A 19,021-nucleotide genomic window follows, 5' to 3' on the forward strand; every position below is an offset into this window, starting at 1 on the left:
CTGCAAAAAGCCAACCTCAACGCCCTCGCCCGCTGTTTATTGCTATTAACAATAACGCACGGGATGATGATGGAGGAGCCAGATGAGATTTTGCTGTAGCTTTGAGTAGGGAATTTTCCATCCTTATTTTTTTTCCCTTTCTGCATTGTAGACATTCCTCCGGACAGCTCCAGCTCCTGTTACAGCAGAGAGAGCTGCAGAAACGGAAAGCATTCGGGAAATATCAGCCTTGCGATTGGAACCACATTGCCGTGCCCGGGACGGAGCTTCGTGCAGGAGACGACCCCGAGCGGGACGCAGGAAAAAGGACGTGTGAGCAAAACCCATCCAAACCCACCCAAACCCATCCTGCAGCCGCGACACCCCGGCTGACCCGAGGCTTTGCCGGGGAGTTTTGCGGTTCAAAATCCCAGCTGCAACCCAGCTGCACCCAAAACCAAAGTTAAAACAATGAGCAGGCGCAGCCACGTCGGGCACGTCCCCTGCACCTCTGCACAGGCTGGGGCGCAGCTGCCAGCAGGGAAAGCGAAAACAAAGAGAAATACAAGATTAATTGGAGCTATTCATGTTGGTTTGCAACACACACGTTGCACTGGGGTTTTTCCGCAGCCTGTTCTTTGGGGGTTGCACCGCGGGTGTTTTGCAGCTGCAGATCTGGGGTGACCGAGCACCTTCCTCCTGCAAATCACAGCACCCTAAATCCCTTCAGATTGCAAAAAAAACCCCACAGGCTGCAAACAGCCACTTGGGGAAATGCAACATTGATGTCTCCTGGCAGCTCCTTGGGCTCAGGGTGACACAAGTGGAGGAAACTCCGGGAAAGCGGCTACAAGCCCCAGCGCGGCGGGTCCTGCGCTGCTTCTGCACCTCCTCACCGGCTCTGCCGCTCTGCTTCCTTTTTGGTTTGTTGTTTTTTATTACTGGAGGCTTGAAACAAAACTAATTTTAGTTTTATAGTAGTGAGAACTGGAAAGCACCCAAGCTCTTGAGAGTACAGCTATTATTATTATTAGATTTGGGTGCCTTGTTTTATTTTTTAAAGTCAAGAGGGAGCTGCTTATGTGCCGTGAGCACGGCGCGGATCACACCAACAGCTACTCATCCGTTCTCCCCATCCCGCTCCCGCTGCACATCCCCCGGCTCCTTATTTTAGGGCATTTCTTCAATTTCCAAACCCAGTGGTGCAAACTCTCCCCAGTGTTGCTGCAAGGCTGTTTTGGGAGCTCTGTACACCTGCAGCATGGCTGGATTTTTCTGGGCTCAGCAGTGGCTGCACCCCGGGTGCCGGGGCACCGGCTGGTCCGTGCGCGATGCCCCATGCATGCGCTTCGCACCCCACGCCCGTCTTCAATCTTTCCCGACGGCGAGGGGAAAAACTCGGTGTTACAGAGTGCAGGCTGCTGTCCCGGGGCCGCCGAGCGCCGCCAGCCCCTCTGAAGGATGGTGTTTATATTGCTTCGCTCCATCCTGGCTCCGCTCAGCCAAGAGCGACATTTGGATGAAAAGCAAGCAACAAAAAACCAAACACACCACCAGCGTGGCCCTTTGTGGAGGTCGGGAAGAGTTGGGTCCCACCCCAACCTGAGCTGTCGCGTCCCGGGGGTGTAACCTGCTCCCCAAAATCTTGCAGCAGCATCCCCGGCTGCTGCGTCTCCTGTATGAACAAAACTCGCCATTACTGCCACCTGGGGATGGGGGTGTTTGGGGTTCTTTTCCCTGTGTAGCTGGACCGAGGAGCTGGGACATCGCTGTGATCTGGGGGTGGCAAACGGAGCATTTTTCCCTCGTGTTGGTTAATGCCCAGGACATGACACCAATATTCTCCTTCTGTTTATGATTTTCTTTTTCTGGGAAGAGGGCCAAGGGGAGAAAACCCATCAATCCCAGGCAACAAATATAGCCTGCCCAGAGAATGCAAAAGTCTGCGGTCTCATTTATTTCTCCGCAGAGTAAACAAGAGTGACACTGCTATAAATGTGAACCGGAGCCAAAGCCCAGGCTGAGCCCCCTCTCCCGCAGGACTCGAGCCCCACAGGGCAATGGGCACAGCCCACGTGCGTGCCCAGGGAGCCACCGCGGCTCTCAGGAGGTGCCAAACGCGGACGCTCCTGCCCGCGCCACCAACCCATCAGCCCTGGCCGCGCTGGTGGCCTGGGGAGCCGTCACCTCCCCGGCTGTGGCCGCTGTCCAGCCCAGCTGCCCACGGGGGCACAGGAGGTTAATCCAGTTACTTCAGATTATCATGAGTTTTAAGAAGAAAAGCCCGGGGCTGCGGGGAGTGAGGCGATGGCAACGGGGACACGAGCCAGCACAGGGAGCAGAGCCAGAGCTTTTCCCCCAAGTGCAAACTGCTGTCGGTGCATCTCTGCTCCCAAACATGGGGATGCGGAGCTGAGCTGCCCCTTGGCAGCGCAGGGACACCAGCACGGTGATGGGACCCTGGGAAACCCCCGCATGGGGCAGCGCCAGAGCACAGGGCTGAGCCCCCGCAGCCGTGCAACACACCCCGTGTTGTAACACACCCCGTAACGCACGCTGTGTGTGCAGAACACCCTGTAACGCACAGCGTGCCTGAAGCACACCCCATAATGCACACCGTGTGTGCAGAACACCCCGTAACACACACCATGCCTGAAGCACACCCTGCAACGCACACCGTGTGTGCAGCACAACCCATGACGCACACCACGCGTGCAGAACACCCTGTAACGCACACTGCACGCAAAACACAGCCTGTAACACCCACCGTGTGTGCAGCACGCCCTGCCCAGTACCAAACAGCACCAGCACCACACCATACGCAGCAACACCCGCACAACGCCGTCCGTGCACAAACACAGCCCTTGTGCAATGCCCTGGCATGTGTCGGACCCCAACACACAATGCGTGGGGCTTGCAGTGCACACCGCACCTGTCACCTGTCACCTCTGCCGCCCGTGGCACAGCCTGCGCAGGGGACACCCGCTTTGCAACCCGTTTTGCCGGTAACACAACTGTACGTCTGATGTGCTGTACCCCGTCCATGCCACACACCCTGAGTGTACAACGGGCCCTGTGCCCCTTGCACACCCACTGTCACCCTCCGGGGGGACTGACAGGGACCGCCTGGCCACCCCTGGCAGGGACAACAGCCACAAGCTGCCGTCACCTCTCCAAGAACCGATAGCCGCATCTCTAGTCCTGTGCAGCCAGCATGGGCTGAGCAAGCGGGACGGTGACACCACAGGACGGTAATGCCATGGGACAGTAACACCAAAGGTAACACCGTGGGACGGTAACGCCACAGGATGGTAACACCATGGGATGGCAACACTATGGGACAGTAACGCCATGGGATGTTAATGGCACAGGATGTCACACCATGGGATGGTAACGCCATGAGATGGTCATGCCACAGGATGGTCACACCACAGGATGTTAATGCCACAGGGCAGTCACGCCACAGGACGGCAATGCCACAGGATGGTCACGCCATGGGGCGGTCATGTTATGGGACGGTAACACCAGAGGACGGTCATGCCGTGGGATGTAACAGCACAGGACGGTCACACCATGGCACGCATGAGCAGCTCAGTCTCTCCTCCTCCGTCCAGAGGTCTGGGCCCCGTCCCTCTCCCCCTGCCGCAGCCCCCGGTCCCTCTGCTCGGTGCCAGTGGGTTTTGGGGCCGGGACATCGCGTCTCCTCCCGGGGGCCGCGGCCCTTCACACGCAGCCACACTCCTTGGCCGAGAGCTCGTTGACCGTGTAGTAGCGGTTGTAGGCGTCCAAGAAGGAGACGTCGTCATCGTAAGCCAGCGGCCGGCAGCACGGCCGAGCCCGGACCTTCTCCTTCTTGATCCTCCTCCTGCTCCTCATGCTCTTCAGCGACAGGTCGTAGCTGCGGACGGCGGCCTCGCAGGTGCCGCTGCAGTAGCGGAAAAGCACCGTCTCGTCCGACTCGTAGCCCAGGCCCAGCTCGCTGACGCTCACCTCCAGCTCCTGCAGGGCGCAGGGTTTGTGGCGCGCGCGGGCGCGTTTCCTGCGGCTGCCGGCGCGGGGGAACAGCGGCAGCTCGTGGCCCCCCGAGTTCATGGCCTGGCTGTAGCGCTCCACCAGCGCCGCGATCAGCTGCCGGATCTCCCCCTCCGTGTAGCTCTCCAGCAAGCTGCTGTCTGCAAGAGAAGGGGCGCCCGTTAGCATCAACCCACTTCAGCATGAACCAGCTCATCGCATGCTGGAGCAACATCGTTGGTCAAGAAAACAGTTTCTGGCATAGCGCTATTTCTAGTTACTTTTGCTTTCTCTGAGACCGCAAATAATAAGATGTAGACATTAACACCTTGTGAATATGTTTAACTTTCATTTAGCTATAGCCTTATTCAGTAGATAAGGGGAGCAGCAAACAATCACTGGAGCTTAAAGAACATATTTAAAATAAGTACCAGGGCCTCATATTATTTCTGAAACTGTTTGTTTTATTTTCAGGGAATACTGTGCATCCTGCTGGGGGGCTGGGGCCCGATCCTGCGGGTGTGGGGACACAGTGGGGACACGGGGGGGACACGGGCAGAGCAGCTTACACTGGGCCAGCAGCGAGCTGTGGCGGCGCAGGGCCCGGGGGGATCTCCGCGGAGCCACCGGCAGCGAGGAGGAGGAGGAGGAGGATGAGGAGGATGCCCGTGAGGAAGACGGCGAGGAAGGCAAGGGGCTGTTTGTCCGGCTTCCGTTGAGCATGTCTCTACAAACTAAAATGGATAACATGGAACTGAGGAGCATCGATGCAATGGCTGCAAACTTCCATACCTTCATCTTAGAGCAAGTCAGAACATTGAAACTCTGCAAAACAGGCAAAACAAATATCCTTATTACACGGCCTTCGCCTGTGACCCTCACCCCCTCCCACCCGCACGGCTGGGGCTGATCAGCTCCTGCGGGGACACCAGCGTCCCCTCGGCTCCAGCTTGTCCCCTCCACCCTCCCAGACTGGGTTTGCAACAGGGAAACTGAGGCACGGAGACACGGTGCAACCCAGGGCTGTACTGCAAAGGGGAAATGGGCCGTGGCCAGCGAGTGGCGAGGGGCTGGTGGTGGCAATGGGGACAACTCGGTGTCCCCACCCAACCTGTCCCCAGCAGCACACGGGCTGGCCGGGCCGCTGGAATCAACTTCCATTCCTGGGTTTCCTCGCACCAGGGACCGATATTACAGTAAGTAAAGGACAGACAAACCCATGTCACGTCAGCTTGTGCCACCTCTTTGTGACACCGGAGCACCCTCCTTGGGGACAGAGATCCCCCGGTGCTGTCACCACCCCACCTCGCAGAGCCCTGGGGGTTCGGTGTCCCCACCACAATGAGGTTCAGTGTCCCCACCACAATAATGTTTGATGTCCCCACCATGATAAAGTCCAATGTCCCCACCATGATTCTGTGTTGGAGAACAGGGTTGCACTACTCGACCGGAGCCCGAATCCACCCCCCCCAGCACACGGACGCGACAGCTCCATCAAAACCACCCCAAATCATTAACAACTTGGAAAAAAAAGAACATCCTGGCTCGTGGTGGGACCGTCATCTCAGCCGCATGGATCATCTGCGGTTGGAACCCTCCAAGCATTAAATAAAACCCGCTGCCAGGCCCTTACCTTGCGCTGCTCGATTTTCTCCGTCCAAAAGCCGCTTGGATCTGGGGGGATTTTACAAGTGACCCCGTGGTGGCCGCGGGAATCGCGTCTGTGCTCCCGTCAATGAGCCCTCGGCCATTAAATCCCCATCAGAGCAGCACGGACCTGCAGCCGCCTCCTGGCCCCTTTATTTAATTTCAGCTCCTTGCAAACTCCAAACATTTCTCCTTTTTTAAATAAATTTTCCATTGCGGGGGAAAAAAAAGGAGAGAAAGAAAGAAAGAAAAAGCGCCATCCCCAGTTTAGCGATATCTGCCAAATAGAATTGACCGGGGGAAAATATATTCATTCTACACTGGAATTTAACAGGTTTGCTTTTGCTGTTATTATAGAAAACAACAAGGGCTGCGAATGTCGCCTCCTCGCCAGCAAACCCTTGATTTTACGGGCTGCAGATAATTGCGCATTAACTGGCAGTAATTGTACGCCCCGTAGGTTACGAGATAATTGTAGAACCCCAGTCAGAGTCTAAATATTTTCAACCGGGTTATAAACAATGCCAAGCTAGAAAAAGAATAGTTTCACCATATAAGGTGAGGTAAGATGGTGAAATCCCGCCGGGGTTCGGAGCCGGTCAGGACCCGCGAGAAACGGCAGCGGAACCTGTGGCGGGTCCAGAGGGTGAATCTGGCTGGTGGGGAGGGGATGGGGATGGGGATGGGGAGGGGATGGGGACGGGGATGGGGATGGGGACGGGGATGGGGACGGGGACGGGGACGGGGACGGGGACGGGGACGGGGACGGGGATGAGGATGGGGATGGAGATGGGGATAGGGATGGGGATGGGGACAGGGATGAGGATGAGGACAGGGATGGGGATGAGGATGGGGATGGGGACGGGGATGGGGATGGCGATGGGGACACTGTTGTCCCCGTCTGTCCCCATCTGCTGCTGCTTCTCCACAGAGCCAAGGCCAAGGGGGTTTCGCCAACCCACAGGTGTTGGGCAGTGATGGAGCCACTGGGTGTGTTTATATTGACATTTATCATCATAATTAGGGACCTTATGTTCATGTTTCTCCTCCGAGGTCTGAGCAGAAGTGGAGAACAGGCGCTAGAAACGCTCACTGGCATCAAAACCCCCCTCTGCTCAGGGGGCTCAGCCCCGCCGCCCCACGTGGGGAGTGAAGGGCTGCGACACTCCATCCATCCTCCTGGGAAAGGGCCTCTGGCTCATGGCGAGCCCATAAAACTTTAGGAGGGCGGTTTCAGCCTCGTTGCATGTCGCATGAAAAACGCCTCCTATTTCATCAGCCAGCAATTTCGGCCCCCGCCCGCCCGCCGGTGAGCTTTCGAAAGGGTAAAACGCCAGTTCTGACATGCAAAACGACCCCAAAAAATTACTTCAGGCTTTGCCTTAGGTTTTTCTTGCTCTGAAAACTCATGGAGCACATGTGGCAACCTGCGGGAAAGCTGAAGTTTGGGGTGGGGGAAAGAAAAATCACGCACGGGAACTGCAGCCGTGACCCACCGGGTGATGTCTGAGCACCTTCCTCATCTCCATGTGTTTTAAACCCATTCCCAGCAACGATAAATAACGACAAAGGGTTCGGCACGTTCTCCTCCGGACCAGCCGCTCTGTTCAGACACATGGGGCTCAGCCCCAGCCCACCCTGTGCCCCGAAGCCTCGTGGGTGCAGATGTGTGCCCAGAGGTGCCCATGCCCCCAGTGTGTGCCGGGGGGCGGCGGTTTGCACACGAGCGTGCAAAGGGTTTGCAAGGAGCTGGAAGGGGTGAAACCGGCAGCTGGTGAGGAGCATCTTGAGCCTAATCATGGCAGGATTTGGGTGCTTGCAGCCACGTTACATCTCAGGGATCACATTACATACTCAGGGTCTTGCTGCCTTGATGAGAGGCGAAGTTTTGGCTTAGTTTTTCTTCTGGAGAAGAGGCTGAAAGGTCCCATTTCCCTGCATTCTGATAACCCAATAACGTGATCGCAACCACCAGCCGTGCCGGGTCTGCTCCCAAGTGGGAAGCTCAGCTGTGCAGGACAGGACCCTTCCCCTCGGGCAGCCCCAAAACAGCCCCATTTCCTAAGAACTGAGAATTTCAATGAAGAACTCAACGAACAGCAGCACAAGCAGCTCCCGCGGCTCCTGCTGCCCATCCTCCCCAAGCCCCATCCCGAGCATCTCCTGCCTCTTGTCTTTCCTTTTGAAGGGGATCCAACAAATCCAAGGCTTGATCACCTTTGCCATTCAGCAAAATCAAGTCAATGGAACCTCATTTCTAGTCGGGGTTTTTTTGCTTTATCTCCCAAGTGTCGGTGTTTCCGCTGCCTTTTAGTGCTAAATCAACACCCAGCAGTTCCTCCCTGCGGATGCGTCACCTTTGCTCGCAGAAATGGAGCGTTTTAGGCTTCTTGGGCTTCCCTTGCTCTTTGCACTCTCATAGGCATTATGTTTTTTTCTAACTTATTTCCATTTATTCAGGCAGACCCTTAGGATTTGTTATCAATATCCACCAACCCTGTAAAGCCCCAACTCCTGGAGTCACGAGATAAAGGAGGAAGAGCAGAGTTGCATTTCCTTTACCCTAAATCCTTGCTGGAGGGGAAAGGTGGAGATGCGAAAACCTTCTATCCTGAAGCTTCAAAGCCCAGCAAGCAGAGAACCCAAAAGACATTATAATATAAGTGTGTCATTAATTTCCAGTCGATTCATGCTTCCGGGCATTGATTCATCGTTCTCAAGCGCTCGGCCTCAGCTGTGCCGCAAGAATGGATGAGGCCGCAGAGTGGCCGAGGGTTTGTTGGCAACATGAAAACACTTGGAAAGACAAAAGCCTCGGCGGGACATGAGGGAGAGCTTCCACCTGCCACACACTGTTTATTTGAGTGCCTTACATGGGAGCCAAGCGGCTTTGAAATCCCGGTTCCTCATGACTCACCCCGCAGGAATTAAACAATTTCCATGCAGGCTCATGGGGAAGCAGCTCCAGGGGAGGCTGGAACGCGGCTGCTCCGGCAGCGAATGCCTGGATGCGCTCAGGGGATGGTCCCAGAGGGGATGGGGGTGGCACAGAGTCCCCCAGAATTATAGCAAGGGCCTGACATGGTTTTGTTGGGAATTGACCCCCCCCAAGAACATCGTTGTGGCGGATGCTCCTGACCAAGGCGGATGGTGCACTGAGAGCGCCAGATGCTGCAGCGGGATGGTCCCTGTCCCAGGGTCAAACCAGTCCCAAAATGGCAAAACCGGCCCCAAAATGGGGAGTTTTAAAAGGAAAAAACACTCAACAAACCGTGATCTGAGTTAACTGCTGGGTTTTCCTGCTCTTGTGGCAGTGAGTAGGTGCATAAAGGAAGGGAAGAAAGACAATGTCCCCATCTCCAGCTCTGCTCCGGGGACATGGAGTGTCACCACCCCAGGGCAGCGTCACCCGCGTCCTGAGCAGACGGTGCCGGCCAGGCCGTGTCCCACGTCCCGCAGTGCTGGCTCGTCCCCACGCCGCCTCCCTCCCCTCCCCAGCTCTCCCCATAAGCAAAACCAGAGCCGAGCGCAGGACACATGGTTCTGCTTTGCCTGAGTGAAAACCAGCCCAGCACGAGAAACTCCAAAGCTCTTCCCACAGCCCCGGTTCCCCCTGGTCCCCCCCATAGAGACAACCACAAACGAGCCAGACGCTCATCCCTGGGGTCGCCGGTTCCTCCAGGAAAAGCCTTTGGTGGTGACACCAAAGCCTGTCCTGGAGCAGCCCTGGTGAGGACACAGGGACGGCAGAGCCGGTCCCAGAGCCACGGGGTGGTGGTGGGGAAATGGGGTTTGGCTGGGCAGGGGGAGCATCGGCATTGCCAGCAGCACGGGGAGCCCCTCGGCTGAACACGCCAAGCTGCGCCGCTCCCACGCTGACATGACATTTACATTCGGGCTGAATTACGGCAGGTTTGGGTTTCATCTCTCCAAACAGCTGGGTAAAAAAACAAAACCAAACAAACAAAAAAAAAACCCCAACAAACCACGCACAACCTCATCGTCGTGATAAAAATAATAAGAACAATAAGTCTGCCCCAAGCCTGTGCGACAGCGCTGAAGGGTTTGCTGGGATGTGCGTCCCACGGTGATGCCGTGGCTGGACAAGGAGGGTTTCATGGCTCTGCCATGGCCGGGACGCTGTGGCTTGGCGTGGGGAGCAAGGCTGGGGTGCAGCTTTCCAGCCCTGCTGAGCTGAGCCTGGGCCGTTGCCATCAGATGGAGCAGCCCCGCGCTTGGTCCCATCCTTATTCCCACCATCAGCCCCGGTTTGGACCTCAGGGCCCACCATCCAGCATCTGCCCCAGTGCGGGCAACCCGGTGACCCCAGGGGATGACGCATCCACCCCCTGGGAGTCAGCGCCGGTGCTTTTGATTCCTTCCCAGAGCTCCTGTGTGGGTTTTCATGCCATTAATTAACAAGGGATACGCAGCGGGTGCCCAGAGGGAGGAATCCACGGGGATTTCTGCTGCCCTGTTCTGGCAGGTTTCCTGTTAGGCCTGGCTCAGCCCTGGCTGGGCTTGGCTTATCCCTGCGAGGGCAAATGAAGATGCTGCTTCCCACCCTGCTCACTCCATCCCTGCCCATCCCATCCCTGCCGCTCTCCCCATCACTCGCCAGGGGACAACAGATACGCAGCTACAATATAAAGCAGCATTAATAAAGAAAGAAGTGGTTTAAATGCAGCTCAGGGACACCTGGGAGGCACCTGCAGGGGGGTTTGGGGACACCCAGCCGAGACCTGCACCCCAACACCCCTCACCCCAGCAGTCCTGCCAAAAATATCATAGAAAAACATCACATTTTGGGGGATCTCTGTTCCTCTTCCTGGCTAAAATAATTAGCTGAAGTGCTTAAAAATCCCAGCTGGTTGGACATGGGCAATGTGGTCATGGTCCCCAGCCTGGTGGCTCCATGTCCCTGCTGAACCCAACGAGGTGCGGCTGCTTGGCCAAGGTCAGCAAGGTTACAGCAACCCAAAAACCTTCCTAGGCTGATTCAGCTGGTTCCAAGCGTCAGCAGGAGCCGTCCTTTTATGATAAGAGAAAAGTAATTAGAGAAAAAGTTAGAATAAAATGATTCAGGATGGCATCACCTGGAGCACCAGCCAGAGCACAACGCAAAATAATGTCGTAACAGGAGACAAGGTGGGAATAAAAGCTGCAAAAAAACAGCTGATGCAGGCAAATCTCTGTGGAAATGGCCCTTTGCTGGTGGGCAGAGGAAAGAAACTATGTCTTTCAAAATCCTACTGAGGCCAGGATGCTTTCTGTAACCTTGCAGGAATAAGCACAAGCAAGACCTGGCCAGCACTGGGCACCCATGGGTGCTGCTGTGCCAGCAAAGCAGCTGCATCCACCACCCAACACTGTTTCTCCAGCCCCAAATTCCCCCCTCGTGCCAAAACCTGAAGTCTGAACGTCATTTCATTCTTTTCTGGAGTGACAAACCAGCCCCCTCACACACACTAAATAACCACCCGATGCCAAAAAGGGGCGGTTTGTTGGAGGAAACTAATTACTGTGGCTTGTTTGAACAATCCCAGCGCCTCGGGAAATAGGGTTAAAAGCTCGGATTTTGGCAGCGAGACGGAGCCCAGGCCCCAGCTGTGCTTTCCTCTGGGCCAGTTCCGACACCGCTGGGATCCATGAGCTGCCGCGGGTGCGCTTGGGGCACCCCAAGAAAGTAAAAGCCCTCGGTGGGATCCAGGAGGGGAAACCACAACCGAGGCCAGAAAAGCATCATCTCCTCCCTTCGGCCGCTTTCACCTTCCCTGTTTTCTGGGGTTTTCCTTCTTTGCAGATTTGGCCGGCGTTGCAACGTGCTCCGGCACCCCCAGATCCCGCGGGGGGTCGCTGTGCCGCAGCGTGCCTCAGTTTCCCCTTTGCAAAAATGCTCTGGGAGCACAATGGTCCTTGAAATGCTCTGTGTATTTATTCCCGGGAGCAGAGTGATCACCTCTGGCTTTTCCATGTGTTGTCCCTTCAGCTCCCACCTTCATAATTGCCATCCTCATCCGCAAAGGAATAAGGGTCAGATCCTGCCCTAACGCAGCATCCCTGCAAGCAGGACAAGAAACAAAAGCTGTTTTGGGGGCAGGATGGGGGAGTTACAGCCCTGGGGTGACCTGTGAGAGATGAGCCTCCATCTGCATCCATCAACATCATCCCTCACCTGCATCCCAACCAAGAAGAGCAGGTGATACGGATGCCACCTCCAGCCCAGCAATGGGAAACCCCCCGTATCTTCACTCCCTTCACTCCCTATATATATTTAGTGTCTTTTTATTTTTGCACAGGAGGAGCTGGCTTGTCAAGGCGCCCGCTGGGGATTACAGCACGTTGCTAAAGGGCACAGAGACCCGAGAGAGGTTTGCAAATCCAATTTGCACTAAACCCTTCCAGTGGGGTTTTGGACGGTGCACAGACTAATATCGCATTAGCGTTTACTGCCCGACCGCCGCAGCAGCTGCCAACACATTGAACAACTTAGTGCTGCTCCAGAGGGAACAAATGAGCAATTCCTCCTGAGACAGCAACAGCAGTGGGGTGGGAGTGGAGACTTGGGGTGGAAGGAGCTCAAAATTGGGTGGTGATTGGGATAAAGAGGGCTGGAGATGATGGGAATCACCGGAGGGTCTCCAAAAGGCTGCAGGTCAGATCACCTGGATAAGGTGGTGCAGCATCACGCTGATGCAGACGGTCAATTCCCCTGAACGTTCTTGTCGCTGCAGGGAAAAACCACTCAGGATGCTGTCAGGGACCAGACGCTTTCTGCAAAAGCTTCCAAAAGAAGCCAAGTTTTGCCCTTCGAACCCTCCGATTGCACCCGAGTGACCCCGGGACGTCGATGTGGGAGAGCTGTGCAGGCTCTGCCCTTCCCACCCATCTCCTGCAACTCCCGATCCCATCAAACTTGCGGATAAGAGATCGGGATTGTTTTCCAGCCCCGAGCTGATGCTGCAGCAAAACATTCCTTGCAATCCGAGCGTGGCCACCCAAATCCTGCCCGTGGTTCTGTGGAGGAGCCGACAGCGGCAGCGGGCTGAGGGCAGGACTGCGGCGCAGTCACAATCTGCCCCTTTTCTGCCCATTTTCCACCTTTCCCAGCCCAGATGCTGCCGTGGGACCCACCGGTGCTGCTCGGAGCAATAGGAAACTGAAGAAAAAGCTGTTGGGAGATGGCACAGCGGGAGGAAGCATCCAGCGAGAAGATGGATTGCTGCGGATCTCCTCTCCCGCTGCGTACGGGAGCGGAGCCGGCAGGCGCAGCCCAGCCCCACATCCAGCCGTCCTCCCCAAATCCTTGCTGGGTCCTTCCAGCCTTTCCTTTCCCCTCCCCACTGCCCTTGGGCACTGAACAGGCACGCCCCCCCCGGTTTGGGGCAGTGGGGTGATGCTGCTGGTACCCAGCCCAGCGTCACCGCCAGTGGCCGCCTCCCGCGTCCTCCTGCCACGTGCGGTGGCTTTGCTGCTTTGCTGCTGGCACCGTCCCTCCCAGACGGCTCCGCCGAGCTGCTAAGCCTCAAAAATGTGCTCTTAATAAGCCAACACCACTTAACGAAGACAGCAGCTGCCCTGTTAAACCAGAGGCGAGCCTCTCCTGGGGATGCCCAGAGGGACAGGGCTGGTGTCCCCAGGTGGGATGCAGCACTTGCTTGAGGGGGTGATGATATTTTGGTTCCTACCCAAGGTTTTGGGTGGCTTTGGCCTCCCCCATGTTGCACAAGGGCTCGGCATCCCTGCCTGTCGCGGGGAAGGCGGCAGAGAGGGAAAACCCAAACAGCATAGACTACAATAGAGTCCCAGAATAGTTTGGGCCACCTTCAGCAAGTCCAACGGCCCCAGTGTTTTATAGGGGAGGGTTAGGGAGCAGCAACAACCAGCAATAAATACACACTGTGCTCCCGGCCAGCCCAGTCAGAGCACAGCCAAAACCAACATTATTAAAAGCAAAAAAGCTGTCACAAACTGTGCGGAAGCCCACGGCCTCGTCCGCGATGCAAGCAAACAGCTCTGCCACCCGAGCAAGACTCGGGGACGCCAAATCAAGATGAAATCAAGGGGCTCCCTAAACCCAGAGCCCCGTTGCAGCTAACACGGACCCTGCTCATGAGCCATCTCCTTGTCCCGCACTGGCCATCACTGAGGAGAGCTCATGGGATGGGTTTATCGCCCTGTCCCGAGCACCATGCAGTTAGATTGCTTGCGCTGCAAAAAATGGCAGAAAAAGAGGAAAATGCAATTCCTGCCTTGGATTATTGCAACCTGAGAGTGATGCTAAAGGAGGATCTTCCCCTCCTGGGACATCTGCTGTGCCAGAGCTGTGCAGGGATGCTGGTCCCTTGGGAAGCTGCCCTCCTCCCTCCATCATCCCTCCATCCACGCCTCCATCCATCCCTCCATCCATCCCTCCCTCCCTCCATCCACTCGCTTTGGACAAAGTTCAAAGGAAAACATTTTTGGTGGAAAAGATAAATGTGGTTCCATCAAAATCAAAACACTTCATGAAAACCAGCGTGGATGCGACTGACATTTCTTATTAGGGCACTGACACACTGACCATGCAGCCTTTGAACAGCAGCGGAAGGAAATGCTTCTTTGTCATCGTTCGAGAACACGGCGGCGGCAAATAGATTGTTTCAATTTAGCTCTTTGGATGTTGAATTACAAAGTGAGCGCGTTTCGGGTTTTGTGATGAAGGAGGGACAGGAACGAAATTGCTTGTGGCATTTCCCTTCCCCAGGCGGTCGCAGAGGGGGCTGCTCCATCCCTGCGCTCTCGGGGTGCATCGCTGTGCCACGCACGGCACAACCAACGGGGAGTGTGTTTGGGTTTCTCTTTCTCTCCTCCAAGTTTAACGTGGAAAGGCTACTCCAGGCTGGCTGGAGCCCAGACAAAAGCTGGGTCAGGTGGGATTTCTCCAGTCCGAGCAGTGGGGAGCGGAGGGGCTGCTACCCGGGTCCTCACCCCGTTCCCACGCACACTGAGCCCTGGGACCCCCGGAGCGGGACCACATGCTGCTGCCCCGGCCGGGCTTAGCAAGGGTCCTGGAAGAGGGATTGTACACATGTGCTTTAGCTTAGAGCAGCAAAGAAACTGTCTGTGGAACCGGAGCAGGAAAAGTAAAACCCACAGCAGGAAAACACACACGAGTTTGGAGCTGCGCTGCCGCAGCCCCTGCGATGGGCACCCACGTGGGGCCCCTGGACCCTCCCTCCTCTCAGCATCTCCCCCTCCGCGAGGCTCAGCCCCGCTGGGTACCACAGGATGCTCTGTAGGAAGGGGCTGATACCAACAGGCAGCTGGCAGCTCCTTGTGACCCCCAAGTCTCCCCTGCGTGGCTCAGCATGTCACAGAATGGGGCTCTCCAGGACAGGAACCTGCCTGCACCATGTGCCCAGTGCCACTGGGGACAGCCAAGGTGACACCTGCTCTGGCCACACGACCAGCTGGGCTGTGCCTAGAGCTGCATGAGAGGTTCCTTGACCTCAAAAAGTGGATATTGTGAATTTGCAGTCCTCCAAAGGTGGAAATCAATCTTAAAATCACACCCTGGAGCTCTGGCAGCTGGCACGGTCGCAGGAGAGCAGCCCTGGGATGGGGTTTTCACTGGGCGAGCAGGAACGTGGCCGAGCTGTGATTCACAGCTGCACCGTGGGAGGGCACCCAGTGCAGCCTCAGCCCCAGCACCACCCAGCCCTCCATCAGCACCGGCACCCAGGGGTGCCCACCTCCCAAGACGACGGGACACCGGAGCAGGGCCAGGACCTCCACGTCCCCCCAGGACTAGATTTTCTTATTTACAGCCTGGAGGCTGCATGCAATGAGGCTGGAAAGGTGCTGGGCTCTCCCTTGCAAATCCTGTGGCCATGCAGCTCAGGAGGAGCCTGGCCCTGGTGCCAAACCCTTCTGCAAAATAGCTGCAGCCACGCACAGACCGATTGCAAAGCAGGAGGAACAGCCTGGCATCCCCAGGGCGCCCGCAGCCAGCATCAGGATGCGCTGCACCTCCTCTGCTCCTTCCTGCAGGCAAGACAGGAGCTGGACCAGGACTGAGTGAGATCCAGCACTATTTAGAGACATAGAAACATATGAAAGTCTAATTTCCCACCCCCGGAACCCAGCCCTGGACCTGCTGGGGCTGGAGGCACAGGATGAGCCCGCAGCCTGGCCCTGGCCCAGTGACACGGAGGATGCTCCCACAGGGCACTGCCTCAGCACAGAGCAAACCTCGGGCGCAGCATCACCAGCTCTGCTTTGCAACCTGGAGTCAGCGCCGCAATGAGTCTAAACCAGAGGCTCAGTTAAAACCAGCAGCTAAAACCCCCAAAAGAAGCGTTCAAGCCTCCACAAATCTTGCACAGAGAGACCCCCCCGCTTCCCCACTTGATTTCTCTGCCAGTTCTGCCATTAAATCTGGGAGCACCCACCAACGTGGGAGCCTGAATTTGCAATCCACACATGATCCTGGCTTCAGACCGGGACTCCAGCACACATCCACGGCTCGCACGCCGCTTCCGACAGCCGTCAGTCCCTTCTCCCGCTGCGATAAACCATGCCCTCGACCCAGCGCCTAATTGCGGATTGGCTCCCGAAGCAACGATAGGATTTAAGTCAGTGCTGGCTACAAGCTACCATATATGTGCAATAAAGACATCCGAGGTCTAGGTTGTTTTTTTAAAGCCTTCGTACAGACCGCAGCAAGAGTGGGAAATTCCCTCCCTCGACACCGGGGTGAAATTCGCCTCCCAGCCCCTGCTAAGCTCTGGATATGGTTTCCACAGCTCAGCTGCAGCCGAAAGCTGGTGGCTGGAGCCAGGAGAAGGTGACGGGGTTGCAGATGCAAGCAGAGCCCGGCCGTAGATCCTTCCGTTTCTTAAAATAATATTTAGACAGGACGCATTTTCCCCCCTCCTGTGAACAAACAGCACCCTGAGCCGGCCCGGGCCGTGTTTGTGTTTCTGCGTGGCGGGACGGTCTCCAAGTATGAAGCAAACTCCTTCGGCAGCCGCGAAGGCCGCCCCGACACCCAGCGGGACCGGCTCCTGCCTCTGCCCCCTCCTCGCATCCTCCCGGGAAGCCCAAAGGAGCCGGTTCTGTCCCGTTTGCGGGGTGGCAGCATCCCGCCCCCCGGGCTCGGCTGGGACGCGCGGCCCCAGGCGGGGGGAATAAGAGGCGGCGAAGCCCGGGGCCAGGACCGGGAGCTGCGGGGACGCGTTGGACCGGCTCCCCCGGGGGAACGGGGCTCAGAGGGACCTGGAGCCCCCGCCCGGCCGAGGGGCAGATGCGCCCCGGGGCGGGCAGGTGCCCGGTACCGAGCCGGGGCTGCCCGCGGGCCTTACCTGGACGCCGGGCCGGTGCGCAGCGCTCAGCGGCGGCTCCGTGTCGGGGCCGGGACACGCGTGGGGCCGGGGGCCGCCATGGGCGAGCGGCGGAGCGGCTGGCCACTGCTCGGCTCGACACGGCTCAGCTCGGCTCGGTTGGAGCCCGGCTCGCCTCGCTACGGGGGGGGCTCGGCCACCGCCTCCTCCCCGCGGCGGGGGGCGGGTTTGGAACCGGCCCGTTCCCCGGCTCCGCCTCCGCCCGGTCCCGACCCGGGCTGCGCTCCGGTCCCGGTCCAGCCCCGCCCCGGCCCGGTCCCTCCCAGTGCCGGTCCTGCCCGGTGCCACTGCGGCTCCTCCGGAGGAGGCACCGGCCGCTTCTCGCAGCGGAGCCGATGGGGCCTGACCGGCCCCGCCCCGCCCCGCCCGGCCCCGCCCAGCCCCGCCAGACCCCCTCCCGTTCCCTGTCCCGGAGCCCCGGTCCTGCTCCCGCATCTCCCCGCTCTCCCCGGTCCTGCCCTGGAGCCCCCGGTGCTGCCCCTGGAGCCGGTACCGGGGGGAGCTGTGCGGGTCGGGGGCTTCTACCCAGCGGGAGGCACCGACCCCGCCGGGTTCACCGCCCAGCCAGCTCCCGCTGTCCAAATCTCCGCTTGCAGCGGTACCAGCCCGCCCCGGCCGCGGGGGCATCCCTGCCGTGTTAATCGAGAGCATCAATTAAGACACCTCTCCAGCCGGTCTCAGCAGGGACACTCTGGAGCTGTCAGCGGCTTTGCGGCACAGTAAACTCTACATTTTTCATCACTTTTGTTCCCGCGCTGGCTTTGCAGACCGAGGACACACTGAGGGCGCGACAGCATCACCACTTGGGCATGGGACAGGCTGGAGATGGATGGGACAGGCTGGGGAACAGTGGAATGACACCTGGAGACAAAGGGTCTTGCACTTTCTCTGTGGGAATGAAACTGTTAGATAGGACAAGGGGTGATGGTTTTAAAATAAAAGAGGGGAGATTCAGGATGGATATAATGAAATTGTTGTCCTGAGGGTGGTGAGAGCCTGGCCCAGGTTGGCCAGAGAGGGGGTAGATGAACCATCCCTGGAGACATCCCAGGCCAGGCTGGACGGGGCTCTGAGCAACCTGAGCTGGTGAAGATGTCCCTGTCACGGCAAGGGTGGCACTGGCATTCAGGTAAACTGAAACTTTGTGGTTTATATTGGTCAAAGCTAAAAAGCCCAGGAGCACATCACGTTCCCAAAAAGATTCTTACTAAATTACACTTTATCAGTCAAAAACTAATGCTCTTCATATGCAAAGCGGTTTACTTTTCAGTTGCATCACCTTATCTCATCTCATCTCATCTCATCTCATCTCAGAGGTTTCTTTTCTCTGGCAACTTCTTAGTTTGCAGAAGAGAAAGAAACAGTTTGGAGAGCCCGGAAATTATGATCTTTCCCAGCCTTTGCTCACAAACATAGAACGGATCCTTACACTTTGTCCTGGCCCACCAGGGCTTGGGCAGGGTTGGGAACAACGAGGGACCGGGTGACAAACATCCCAGCTCCAAGCTCTTGTCCCTGTACCCGGCTGCAGTGATGCTCTAATATGGCAAAGTTGAGAGAAGTTCTTTCTAACAATAAATAAATCCGGGTCAGCTATACAGAGAGCAACGTCAAGGAATTTAAATCCCACAAGAAACAAGTTTTAATTTAAGGCAAATGTGGGACTCTGCCCGCTGAAGCACTGCCGTCCCCAGCCGGGAGCAAAGGGGCCGTCTGGCTGCCCCGGGGTGGCCCCGTTTTGGGGGGGACCAAACCCTTTGTGGGGGAAGGGTTGTGGCAGCACCCACAACTGATGCTTGTGCGCCTTGGGGATGCTCAAAAAGAGCCAGAGACACCTCCCTCCTTCATCTCTTCCACTTGTCAGCTGTCTCCTCATAGGACAAACACTTCCCCAGCCTCATTCACCCCCATACCCTCACCCTGGGGCCAGTGGGGCTGATTTAAGTGTCCCCATTGTGGCTGTGGCTCATTGCAGGTGGGACATGGCAGTCACCTCAGGG

At 57.2% G+C, this 19,021-nt stretch overlaps 1 protein-coding gene across 3 annotated transcripts; it reads right to left on the minus strand.

Moving 5' to 3' along the window:
- Positions 1–507: 507 nt before the first annotated feature.
- Positions 508–17,309, minus strand: NRTN (neurturin). 3 transcript variants are annotated; one of them, XM_065042220.1, is made up of 3 exons: positions 16,983–17,309; positions 4,560–4,815; positions 508–4,151 (listed from the first exon to the last, which is right to left on the minus strand). In XM_065042220.1, exons 2-3 carry the CDS (start codon positions 4,786–4,788, stop codon positions 3,703–3,705), a joined length of 678 nt encoding a protein of 225 aa, XP_064898292.1. In that variant the 5' UTR covers positions 4,789–4,815; positions 16,983–17,309; the 3' UTR covers positions 508–3,702. The 3 variants fall into 3 exon arrangements, with proteins under 3 accessions (XP_064898292.1, XP_064898293.1, XP_021155703.2); XM_065042221.1 differs by having other exon boundaries at positions 4,560–4,724; positions 16,983–17,102; XM_021300028.2 differs by lacking the exon at positions 16,983–17,309 and having other exon boundaries at positions 4,560–6,199.
- Positions 17,310–19,021: the final 1,712 nt, after the last annotated feature.

Source organism: Columba livia, chromosome 27 (genome assembly GCF_036013475.1).
Source record: "Columba livia isolate bColLiv1 breed racing homer chromosome 27, bColLiv1.pat.W.v2, whole genome shotgun sequence".
NCBI classification, from domain to species: domain Eukaryota; kingdom Metazoa; phylum Chordata; class Aves; order Columbiformes; family Columbidae; genus Columba; species Columba livia.